This window comes from Nyctereutes procyonoides, unplaced genomic scaffold (assembly GCF_905146905.1).
Source record: "Nyctereutes procyonoides isolate TBG_1078 unplaced genomic scaffold, NYPRO_anot_genome, whole genome shotgun sequence".
Taxonomy (NCBI): domain Eukaryota; kingdom Metazoa; phylum Chordata; class Mammalia; order Carnivora; family Canidae; genus Nyctereutes; species Nyctereutes procyonoides.
The window spans coordinates 11,427,088-11,440,610 of NW_026575144.1; the positions used below are offsets into that span (position 1 = coordinate 11,427,088).

General features: G+C 35.2%; 1 protein-coding gene across 1 annotated transcript in view; it reads left to right on the plus strand.

Moving 5' to 3' along the window:
- Positions 1-13,523, plus strand: part of TSNAX (translin associated factor X) — a 30,343-nt gene that overhangs the window by 1,663 nt on the left and 15,157 nt on the right. Inside the window, exons 3-4 of the mRNA XM_055308939.1 lie at positions 1,800-1,914; positions 4,325-4,455. Of these exons, the coding sequence (XP_055164914.1) occupies positions 1,800-1,914; positions 4,325-4,455 (246 nt within the window). The remainder of the gene's footprint in view (positions 1-1,799; positions 1,915-4,324; positions 4,456-13,523) is intronic.

Below are 13,523 nucleotides of genomic sequence, written 5' to 3' on the forward strand. Positions count from 1 at the left end.
GTTATGGCAACTGGCTTCCTCAGTCAAAGCAAGGAGGAAACCAGTCTTCTTAGGTCCTGATCTCAGACACAATATGCTGTCACTTTTGCTACATTCTGTTTGTTAGAGATGAGGCAGTTTAAATAACTCTGCTTCATTTTTATTTTTTTATTTAAAAAAATTTTTTTTAAAGATTTTATTTATTTATGAGAGACAGAGAGAGAGAGGCAGAAACACAGGCAGAGGGAGATGCAGGCTCCATGAAGGAAGCCCCATGTGGGACTCGATCCTGGGTCTCCAGGATCACAACCTGGACTGAAGGCGGCGCTAAACTGCTTAGCCACCCAGGCTGCCCTCTGCTTCATTTTTAAAGGGAACAAATTAGGTTCCACCTTTTGAAGGGAGTCCTAAATAATTTGTGGGTATATTTTAAAATCATGGCACCTACATTGATCTTTAGATGTATAAAACAACTTGTAATTGCTTAGAGAGTGTATTGATACAATGAATGGTATACACAGTGCAAAAACTGCAGTGGGCCAGGGTTTCCCCATCCTTGTACTCTGACACACCATATACAGAGCTGCTTGTTTCCAAGCATATGTTGCTTTTGTATGTTTCTGTCTGCGTTTTCACACATAGTTCTTTAAGCTCAAAATTTCTTCTGATTTGCTACTTCCATTGTCCATCTGGTGAACCGTGGTTTCCTTCATAACCTAGCTCACATATCTTCTTGGAAGTCTTTCTGACTTTTTTTGTCAAGCAAATTTATTGACAGACATTGCATTTATTCATTATCCGTTCATCCATTTGGTCATTAAATATTTATTGAGCATCTACTGTGTTCTAGCATGTGTTAGCAGGAACAAGAAAAATGTGGTTCCTGCTTTCCTGAACCTTTACACATGGTTATTATGAATTTTAATTGTTTACATTTTTGTCTTTAACTGGACTAAACTCCTTGAGGATAAGAATTGTCTTGTTTAACTTTGTATTCATGGTATCTGATTCACAGTTGTCATTAATATTTATAATAATGAAAGCTTTTCATTGTCTTGAGATATTAGGCAAAATCCCTGCTTAGTTGTTATCTCAATAATAGAAGCAAATGTATTTGGTCCTTGTCAACCTGTTAATTTGGTTAATAGTTTATTCAAGTTCTGGGGTTTTTTAAATACATTTTTAAATGTATTTTTGCAAAATACATCCCTGTGCTCCCTGTGGGACAGGATATTTGCTAGGTCTTTGTTGTGACAATGCTTCTGAAATAAAGTGGTGATTAAGAGTTAAGTGGCTTATGAGTATTTCAGTGACTAGGGCTTGAAAATTCAGAAAATTGTCCTTAAAAGTTATGAACTTTTAATAAAAAAAAAAAAGTCCAGGTTTTTGTGGGAGGAGATAACATTGCATGTGATACGATTTAAAAAACGTTATGAAAGTTAGGTAGTTGAAGTAGTTTTTATAAAAGTCTCGTGATAATTCTGCGATAATTCATGTTTACTAGATGAGTTTTTTTTAACTCTAAATATATATGTTTATATACATTTATATAAATATAAATATATATATATATATATATATATATATATACACACATTTTACTATGAGGCTATGAGTGGTAAAATCCAGTTAAAGCATACCTGTTTAAAGAAAGAATATTTTGGTTACTAGCAGTCTTTGATTTCCATCATTTAAATGAGATGATGTGCTCTTCATTTTTATAGAGTAAATAATAGTTCCTTTATAGTGTATAATAACAGTGTTGTTTGATAGGCTTGAAGCATAGAATATGCATGCTTATGGTTGTAATAATGTGTTAGCATTTCAGCAGGAACTTGATGCAAGACATGATAAATATGAGAGACTTGTGAAACTTAGTCGGGATATAACTGTTGAAAGTAAAAGGACAATTTTTCTTCTCCATAGGATTACAAGGTGAGTAAGTATCTTTAAAATTTGTTATAGTTGCATACAGTTTGATATGTATTATATATATTTTGTGATGTTTTATACCTCAATGAACAGTAACTAGCTGTTAGAATATTCTGTGATTTGTTATATGAACACTGGGGTCAGAAGACATTAGCAGCAAGTAGTTTTTTTTAGTTAATTTTTTTTAGAGTGAGCAAGCATGAGCTGAGGGGAGGGGAGAAGGCAGAGGGAGAGAGAGAGAATCTTGAGCAGGCTCCATGCTCACTCTGAAACTAATGTGGGGCTCTGTCCCACAACCCTGAGATCATGACCTGAGCCAGACTCAAGAGTCAGACACTCAACAGACTGAGCCACCCAGGCACCCCAGTAGCAAGTAGATTTTAAGAACAAATGTTTTAATCAACACAGGAAGGGAAAGTTCTTATTTTCACAGCAGCTAGGGATTTGTGTTAAGATCACTCAGTGAATAGCTGTTGTTTGTGAAAATATTAAATTTCTAATGGCTTTATTAGAGCCTGTTGCATAAAAGCTTTACTTGGATGATACATGTAAAATTTTAATGGTAGATCAATGTTGAAATCTAGTTATTTATCTTCCCATTCATTGATCAACTCATTGCAATCTGCTTTTCTGCCTCATAACTATTGAAATTGTCCTATTACCCTCATAATTGCTTAATCTAGTGCATACTCTTCTTATTTTACATTTTTGTAGCATATGATAGTATTGACTGCTTAATTCTCCTTTGGAAGTTCCCTTTTCTTCAGCTCTGAGGCATCTTTTCTTTGAAATTTCTTTCTGTAAGAATATTTTATTTTTCTAGATATATCCTAGATTCCTCGGTCGCAAATAAAAGAAACCAGATTATGAGGCACCTAGGGCTCAGTTGGTTAAGCGTCCAACTCCTAGTTTCAGCTCAGGTCATGATCTCAGGGTCAAGAGATTGAACTCCATGTGCAGCTCCACACTGAATGAGGAGTCTGCTTGAGATCCTCTCCCTCTCCTTCTTTACCCCCCTACCACCTGCCCACCCTGCTCTTGTGCGCATGTGCTCACTCTCAAATAAATACATACATACGTACATACATATATACCAGCTTAAAATACCCTAAGCAGAACAGGGAAATGAATTATAAAGATTCAGGAATATTCTATGAATGCAGCTAGGTATCTCTATCTTCATCTTTTCTTCTTTGTTTGCTTCCTATTTCATTTAATTGGCTTTCTTTGCTTCTCTGTTGTATATGAGGTTAAAAAGTGCCCACCTGTAACTAATTCTGATAGAGAAATTCTTGTTACAAAGTATAAATACCTCTAGAAGGACTTGGAGTGTATATATCTTTTTAAGGGTTTAAGTTAATTTTATCGTCCAGATACAATTTTTTTTAAAGATTTTTTTATTTGAGAAAGAGCAAGCACACAGAGGGAGAGGGAGAAGCAGAAGCAGACTCCCTGCTGAGCAGGAAGCCTGACACAGGGCTTGATCCCACAACCCTGAGATCATGACCTGAGCCAAAGACAGATACTCTTGACTGAGCCACCCAGGCACCCCAAAAGTCCAGATATAATTTATCATCTTTTCAGTATTCTCTCATTTACAACTTTCTTTCATTTACACTTTTAAGGTAACTTATTAATAGTTTAATTTTTACTCTATTAAGTGGAAGTAAATTTGCCATATATAGGTTTATTGGAATGTGACACTGTTAATTTTTATCTTCCCTGACCCTAAAATTAGTTTTTGGTTATTTTTTAAATGAGTTCTCAGCTTGTATTATGGAAAGATTTTTAAGCTGTTCTTGAACTTGACGTTCTATTATGGAAAGAAGAAACACTGTTTGACTAATTATGAACACTTTTCCAGTACAAATTGCAATTTTAAAAGGACTGACATCAGTATTTAGCAGTTTAGAGAAATAATAGAATTGTGACGGGGGGGGGTCTTAATATTTTAGAAAAAGCCATGTTGTTGTGTCAAGTCATCTTGTGTGTTTCTCCACTAAAAATAATTAATGCATTGTTATTATAGTAAAGTTAGAAAGTAGTAATCTTTAGAAAAATAATACATTGTAGCAAAGTAAAGATACTCAATGAAAGAATTCAGTCACAGTACCCAAATTAGCTATTGTTTTTGAGCAGATTTCATATTTTATGGCTTTTTCTTTTCTTTTTAAGCTCCGTGCCTAATGTGGGACTTGAACCTCATGACTCTGAGATCAAGAGTCACATGCTCCTGGTAGAGCCAGCCAGGCACCCCTGATTTTATGTATTTTTAATAAAATATAATTGTAGTTTTCATTAGAAACATCCAGATACAATATTTAGCCCTGTGATTGATACTTAGATTATTTTAGTTTTTCACTAACAAAGCATCTGGCTGATACTGTAAAAGTTCCCAATATCTTGATTATAGTGCTCCTGATATGGAAGAGATATTGACTGAATCAGAAATTAAGTTGGATGGTGTTAGACAAAAGATATTGCAAGTAGCCCAAGAGCTCTCAGGAGAAGACATGCATCAGTTTCATAGAGCCATTACTACAGGTAAGTGTAGGTTCACTTCAGTGGTAACATTAAAAAAAACAACAGTGTGTTACGTGATTTATATGTGAGTTGCATGAATTTTAATTCATACAGTGAAATTTTATTGGCTTTAAGAATTGGGACTTCTGAATAGTAATATAAAGATAATCCAAAAACATTTAATTTGTATTATTTTTCCAATTATGTAGAATAATCATTGATAGATTTTAATAAAGTTACTGAAAAAAAAAACCAGGCCTTACAGAATGAACTTTTATTCTTTGAGTGTATAGGGTGTATTCAGACAAGGCACATCTCATTTCCCAGTACAGGTATATCTTACTGATGGCCCTAAGTTTCAGGTTAGTGGGTTCATAAAAGAGAATGTATCGCCTAGCCAGATAGACCCAACATCTCATCGTGTGACTCCATACTGGAATTTTAAGATTATACTGGGCTTTATGTAAACACAAATCGCTTTATATATACACACAAATCAGTCACGTAAATATTTGAAGCCCTCGGTTCTTTTATCTTCATGCTTTTCTTAATGTGAATTCACTGACAGGAGAGATACTATATAATTGAGGAAGACCAAGTCAGAGGTTGATTCATATGTATGAGAGTTCTCTGTTTCTTTTAAATAGCTGATTCCACTGAACTCAGGGCATTTCATAATGAAAAATGAGCTGCTCAGTGTGTCTAGCTTAGCGTGAACATTTATAATTTCAGCTTGTTCTTCAGAAATGTCAACCTGTAGTATGTATGTTCATGTGTCTTTTGTTGTTATTGCTCAATAATTATACATACAGTTGATCCTTGAACAATGGGTCAGGATTAGGGGTGCCAACTCCTTGTACAGCTAAAAATCTACATAAAACTTTTGATTCCCCCAAAACTAAACTACCAATAGCCTACTATTGACTGGAAGTCATACCGATAACATAAGTTTGTTAACAGGTATTTTGTATATTATGTGTATTGGCTGTATTCTTAGAATAAAGTAGAAAAGAAAATCATGAGAAGAAAATACATTTATAGTACATGTACTATATTTATTGAAAAAATCCACATAAGGGTTACCTGTTATTTTGTGTATTTTTTTTTTACTGAGGTATAACTGACATATAACATATTAGTTATATAATAGATTAGTTCTAGGTGTACATTGTATATGTTGTGAAATGATCACAAGAAGTCTAGTTAACATCCATAACTATATGTAGTTAACAATTATGTTTTCATATGACGAACTTTTAAGGTCTGTTATTATTGGGCAGCCCTGGTGGCGCAGCGGTTTAGCGCCGCCTGGAGCCCGGGGTGTGATCCTGGAGACTTAGGATGGAGTCTCATGTCAGGCTCCCTGCATGGAGCCTGCTTCTCCCTCTTCCTGTGTCTCTGCCTCTCTGTCTCTCTCTCTCTCTGTCTCTCTCTCTCTCTCTCTCATAAATAAATAAATAAATAAATAAAATCTTTAAAAAACAAAAAAAAGATCTATTATTATTAACTGTAGTTGTCATGCTGTACATTTCCATTTTGCCCACCTCTGGCAACTACTTAAAATGTCTTTTTATACGAATAAAGAAAGTACCTGCTTATATCACTTAAATATGAGTTTTGTTACTCAAAATTGAAGTGATAACTCAAACAGTTGTATGAAGAGTCATTCTAGTACATTCCCAAAGGAGATCCATTCCCGTTGTCATTTATTATTTACTATCAGAGATTTGTTTTTTTAAGTAATAGCACACATAATAAAAAGATTTGATGAACTCCGTTTGTGCTGTCATGTGGCAAAACCTTGAATGTGACAGGTTTGGCAGGGTTGGAAGAGAAGATCTGACTACTGGTGATAAGAAGGGTGAAGTGAAAGCTAAAACAAGTCTCTTGAAGACATGAGAATATCTTCATGATCTTATAGTAGAAAAGATTTTTTTGAAATAACACGAGCATTAACTACTAAAGGAAAAATGGATCAGTTGGATTTCATTAAAATTAAGACATTTATTAGAAGACATCATTAACAAAGTGAAAAGGCACGTGAAGTCTGAGAGGAGACATACATACCCTGGACAAAGGACTCACATAGGGAATATATGAAGAATTCCTACAAATCAAGAAGACAGGCAATTTTAAAAATTGGACAAGGGTGCTTGGCTGGCTCAGTGAGTGGGTGGAGCTTCCTGATCTCTGGGTCATGACTTCAAGCCCCATGTTGGGTGTAGAGATTACTTTAGAAAAAATAAACAAAAAACTTCAGGGGTTTCGAAATGAATATTCACATGGCTAATAAGCATATGAAAAGGTGCTGAGCATTATTCACTAGAGTCATGCAAACTAAAGCCAAATGGTACCGTTTACTTACCTGCATAATTAAATTATAAAGACTGACAATACACTTTAAGAAACTTTGGCTAAAAATATGTGCCTACTGTATGATCCCTTTTGGATATGTACCCAATAAAAGTGAGGCTCATGTCACCAAAAGACATGCAAGAAAGCTCGTAACAGCTGTAGTGATAATATCCTAAAACTGAAAAATGACCCAAGATGTTCATTAGCAGGAGGATGGATAAATGAATTACGGTGTAGTTGTACAGCATAACAAATACACAGCAAAAATGATAAACATGCATACTAGTGAATATGAATCTCACAATCTATTGGGCAAAATAAGCAGACTCAAAGCAATACTATTGTGTAGTTCCATTTAAGTGAAGTTCAAAAAGAGGCAAAATTAATCTAGGGAGTTAAAAGGCAGGATAGTGGTTACCTGGGGGTAAAGGTTAGGGGCAGAGATTACTGACTAGAGGCATGAAGGAACCTTCTGGAGTGATAGAAATGTTTTGTATTTATAGCTGGGTGGTGGTAGGTACATAGTGTGCACAAATTAAAAATTGAGTTGTACACAATATAAATTGTCTTTTTTTTTTTTTCAAAGTCACTATTTACAAATTTTTAGTTCCCTTTTCCAGAGCAGTTCTTTGTATCAGAAGATCATATCAATAATCTCTTTGTGGTGGAGGGGTGCCTGTCTGGCTTAGAAGAGAGTGTGAATCTTTTTTTTTTTTTTTTTTTAAAGATTTTATTTATTCATGAGAGACACAGAGAGGCAGAGGCACAGGGAGAGGGAGAAGCAGGCTCCATGCAGGGAGCCTGACGTGGGACTTGATCGCTGGTCGTCCAGAATCAGGCCCTGGGCCGAAAGCAGCGCTAAACTGCTCAGCCTCCCAGGCGTCCCAAGTGTGTGACTCTTGATCTTGGGGTCATGAGTTTGAGCCCCAGGTTGGGTGTAGAGATGACTTAAATTAAAAAAAAAAAAAAATGTCTTCATGGCAGTCTTTTGGTGAAAATATGTGCCAAAGTTTAGTAAAAACAGCTATGCCATTCATATTGATGATATTCTTCATCAAAATCCCTTTGGTGAGGTTTTTCTCGTGTGCCCTGACATTTCTAGTTGTTAGGCAGGGCAGATGATGTTTGTGGCAATGTTTGCCTTGTTCTATTTGATCTCCTGAAATTTTTATCTCAGTTTCCAGAAAGTCCTTGATCTGAAGAAGCAGTACAGTCTAAATGTCTTACTGTAGCAAAGTGAACAAATCACATTCTACAGCTTCTAAGTATCCTGTTAGCTTGGATAACTAAAGGCAAGGGTTTGAATAACTTCCATAAGTGCGATCATTTTTCTGTCACTTCATGCAGTAAGTTTATCTTATAGAAAAATTCGTGGCAATATAATGCATATAATAAAAGCTGACTGCAGTAGTCTTCACTTTTGACTTCAGTTCATACTTAGAACTTTAATACTTCTGCAAAACTGGTATATTTTCCTCACAATGTTGATTCTTCATCACATGATGATGGGTTAGGTTAAACTTCTCAATTCTGTATTATATATGATGATGTGTTAGGTTAAACTTCTCAATTCTGTATTAGTTCAAGGTTAAGCCTACTAATCTTAGGACATCGTAGATTTGTTTTATTTGTCCCAGTAATCTATTTTTGTATATTCTTTAATTGTCAGTGAGTAAAGTGTAAGGAAAGACTTTAAGTAAAAGTGAGGATCATATGGATAGTGACATGAAAAGAAACCTAATTTGGCTTTTAGAACAAAATAGATAAATGGAGAAGAAAAGACAAAAATGGACATTTCATAGAGTCAGTAGAATGTTTCTTAAGTCAGGAAGGAAGCACTGCATTCTTGAAAAGAGTTAGGACATTAATAAAATGGAAGCAATCTTCAGATTTTCCCCCTTCAGTGTATCATTGAGGATTATTTGAAGCACCAAGACCATTTTAGGCCTTTACCTTTTCTTTGTAAATTTTTTTGTAAACTGCCTACTCTTGGTTTAAAAATGTAAGGTTTCCCTATATCTCACTTTTCTGTAGCTAAGTCCTTAAAATGAGATTTTTTAAGTCAAAGAAATAAAGTTGTTTTTTTCTTAAAGTTAAGGAGTAAAGCAGTTAAATAAAGAGCTATCTGGGTCTTAAAATTTTGCTGACAGATACTTTTTTTGATAAAATAAGGTTATTTATAATTAGAGTAGCATTAACAATATGATGCTTATGAATAGCTTGCTGCTTGTAATTGTTAAATGCTTGTTTTGGTGTTACTCCAAATAGTTGTTCTTTTGACTTGAAGATAAAACAATTCTGGCATTGAACTAAAGGAGTTCTGTGCTTTTCCTCATTAAGAATAGTGCTAATGGCACGCAGAGCATTTCCCTAAGGGATACTGTGTGAGCTCAAACATTGAGTATCCTCCTAATAATTGAACAACAACAAAGTTAGGTCTGTTTTCTACACATTTCTTATCAGAGTAGATTACAGATTGTCCCAAGAGATGGTTAAACAAATGAACGAATACTTAGTTGCTTGAAATAAGTCACATAAAAAAATGTTGGGCTCTATCATGTTTTTATTTTGTGTTTTTCTTTTGTTGAAAAATTAACAGTTGGGGGAAAATGTTCTCCATCTCAAAAAAAATTTTTTTTAGCTTATATCACTCTGATAATGATAAAGATTGTCATTTAATTTTAAGACATTTTGGTGCACATAACTAAGTTTAGACCACAACTAATATTTTAATTCTCTTATTCAGGAATGTGAATGATGAGTTAAGTGGGTGTTTTAGGCCAGTTAGAGATTGTTTTTTAAGCTTTTGTTCTCTATGACCTTTGCAGTATCCCTAAGTTATAGATGTTATCCTTACTGCTAAATAAGTGGGAAAATTGAGTTATACAGAAGTTAAGCAACTTGCCCAATATAAGCTAGTAAGTGGTATCATTGGTTTCTTACCATATGGATTTAATTTATCTTTTGACTTAAGAACCTGACTCCTACCTAGTAAAGGCTTAATCTTGCTTTAAGTCCCCTTCTCTCAAATATTAGGGTTTTCCTTAACCTAGCACATGTTATAGCTTTTATGTTGCTCTTTTGTTCATAGTACTTAAAACCTTCACATTTATGTACCATGTAGTTTCTTTCTATTGTCTCTTTTTCCTGTATTAGAATGTAGATTCCACAAGTCTCTGCAGATTTTGTTGTTGTTTCCTCATATATCCCAGACACTTAATAGGTGTTTGATAAATGTTGATAGAATGAAGAACAAACTATTTTAAAAGGGTTATTCTCTTTTTGTTCAACCAAATCCTTTATCTGATAGTTTGCTTTGCAAATTTTTTTTGACTTTTTTTTTCCTTCCAAAAAAGGAATGTGTTTCCAGGAGCTGTTACTTCAATGTGATAGTAGAAATAGGATCAGTATTAATATTTAAGGATTTTTAAGTGTCATTTTATCAGTACAGAGAAATTTGGTACAGTTTCAGCATATTAGCAAAATTCCAAAGGCTCACTGAAAAAGTGAACTAAGATAGAAAGAGTTTGGAATAATAGAAAAATTTAGTGAAGGGAAAGATACAGCTGAAAATTGAAGTTATCTGTTTATGCATGAGATTCAGTATGTCAGAGATGTTAATGTTAGTTAAGCTAAAGCTAAGGACTAAAACAGATGAAAAAACCATGACATTTTGGTGGCTTAACAAAACAGGAATTGTTTCTTTCTCAATTTAAAGTCCAGGCTTTGTAATGGTAGTTTGCGTGTGCTTTACCAGCTTACTCATTCAGGGACCCAGGATCTTGGGGTTCTGGTATAATCAATACATGGTTTCCAAGATGAGCTAGGGCATCAAAATAAAACCAGTGGATTTTGGGAAAGAATAGTACGCAGTGATACCTGAGGTTTTAATGGGCCAGCCCTGCAAAAGATAGATCATATCTGCCCAGATTTTATTGGCCAGTCACACGGCCACATCTAACAGCAAAGGAGAATGAGAAATGCAGTCTCTTCCTGTGCCAAGGATAATGAAATATATTTGGTGAATAGTCAGTTTTTCTCTGCCCAATATGATAATTTGATGTCCATTTGATTTAGTGGAAAATCCAGATATATACATGATGATTTTAAATTTTTTCCTGAATATATTTTAATTTTGTTTGAAATCATTCATTTACCTAATTTGAGAATAATTTTATAACTGAAAGAATGATTAGAGGATAACTAGTTCTGCTACCCCATTTTCTAAATGAGCTTAGTGATGGTAGTGGAATTGAAATCTGTTTTATCTGTTCTGATACATCTTGTACTAGACTACTTTCTCTCTGATAGCTAGTATTTAGTGCTTTTTCCTCCTCTAAGTGTTTTTTCCAAAGCCAAAAGCTTTTTACTTGACAGTATCAGATCCTCAGATCCTGTATCTTGTTAAAGACACTCGTCCTTCCTTTAATTTTACTTATACATGCAAGTAAAATAGGTATAGTTTAAATTTCCATTTAAATGTGAGATGGTTCGATAACCATTTTTCCTATTTTAATCACAATTTAATATGTGTATGTATCATAGTGCAAAACCCTGTGGTGAGTGGTAGGACCATGAGTAAATCCCTATGGGTATTTTCTGGGTTACAAGAACTCAGTTTATAAACAATCTTTTAGATAAACGTCTGGTTCACGTAACTTAGACTGTCCACGTATGAGATCTTTTAGCCCAGTTTCTTTTTTCACCTTTAAATACTCCTATTGCTTTTCTGAAATCCTATTTCAGAAAACTACTTTTTTAAGCTGAGGTCTGTTGGTTGGTAAGAATGGAGCTAAGTGGGGAACGTGGAAGAGACGGCTTCTTATTTAGTTTTGTACGTGACAAACTACTTCAACTGAATACACCTTTGTAGGAATAAACATCAGTGTTCGTTAACATCATTTGCCATTACTTAGAATTACAGTGCATGTTGGGCTAGGGTAACATTTTAAAAGAATGACCTCTTTTAAAGTGAGTTAGTATATTGCAAAGACAATAAAAAGTAAGAGAAAAACCACTGATTTCTTTGAAGAAGTTAGAAAATGTTGTTTGACAAAAATTAATCACCTTCATTCCTTTTCTTTAAAGACAAATGATGGAAAATGCATTGTGAGCTTCATTTTTCCAAAGATAGTACCCTTCATTCTTGTTTTAATTATTCTCACTTCAGTTTAATTCAGCAGTTATAGAGGCTCCCTGTCCAGACACTGATAAATTATTCCATATAAATCCCGCAGTGTAGGTAGAGGTCTGCTCTTCACAAATGAGGAAATTGAAGTGCAGTAAAGTTAGAAAATGACCTTAGTTCACACAGCTAATGAGACTGAGTTAGCTTTTGTTTTTTTTTTTTTTTTTTTTTTTTTTTTAAATTTATTTATTTATGATAGAGAGAGAGGCAGAGGAAGAAGCAGGCTCCATGCACCGGGAGCCCGATATGGGATTCGATCCCGGGTCTCCAGGATCGCGCCCTGGGCCAAAGGCAGGCGCCAAACCGCTGCGCCACCCAGGGATCCCCTGAGTTAGCTTTTGAACCTCATTTCAGGTTTGTGCCTTTTTTTTTTTTTTTTTTTTTTTTTTTTTTTTTTATGCCATTCTCCTATTTGGAGGAAGGCTGGAGGCAGGGAGGTGAGGAGGCCATGGTTGTCATTATAGGTGTGAAGTGAATAGGGCCTCCAGGTTGGTGTTAGCAGTGGGGATGGAAGGCAAAGAGCATACTTTTAGGGTATGGTTTTTTAAAATGTGTAAGAGAAAGGAAATAGTCTCAGGACAACCTTTAGGTTTCTGGTTTGGCCAGCTGGTTGAATGGGGATATTATTTAAGAGAAGAAAACCAGAAGATGGAAGGGGTTTTGGATGATTAATTGGAAATTGTGGGGCATCCAAGTAACTGCCTAATAAGCAGTTGGATATATGGGTCTAGAGAACTGATAATACAATATAGGACTGATTTTCAGTTACAGGCTTAGAATTATCAGCTTATAAGCTGTTGTTGGGTTCATAGACATGAATAAAATTGTTCAAGGAGAGTATAGGGTGAGAAGAAAGTCAAAGACTGAGTCCTGTGGAACTTTAAAGGGAATAGAGTATTTGATGGAATAGACTCCCAGAAGAACCAGGAGAGAGTGGAACCCAGAGCTTATTAGATGGATTGGACAAGCCTTATAGGAGAGGAGATGGGCAGTTAAGGATTGGTATGGAGGTAGTGGAGGAAGTTTGTACTCAATACCTCTTTTTCTGTTGTGTGCTAAGAAAGAGAGGATGGGAGGTGGGCAGTGGCTTGGAATTGATGGGAGACTGAAGATACAAGGATGGCTGTGAAGGGGATGGGGGTGAGAACTTAACCAGGGACATTTAATAGTTATGGTTTACTATTTTTAAAAGTTACCTGATCAATAAATTTGTTTTTTTCTACATAGGAATAGGAGTGAAGGAGGTAGAAAGTTAGAATAATTTGTGGTTAGGAATTTTTTTTTTAAAGATTTTATTTATTTATTCATGAGAGACACAGAGAGAGGCAGAGACATAGGCAGAGGGAGAAGCAGGCTCCATGCAGGGAGCCCAGTGTGGGACCCGATCCCGGGATTCCAGGATCACACCCTGAGCCAAAGGCAGGTGCTCAACTGCTGAGCCTCTGAGGCATCCCATGTGGTTAGGATTAGTTGCAGCAGGATGGCAGTGGGAGAAGTAGGACAAGATGCACAGCTTAATAAACTACTATGGTCATTTTGGTTAAAA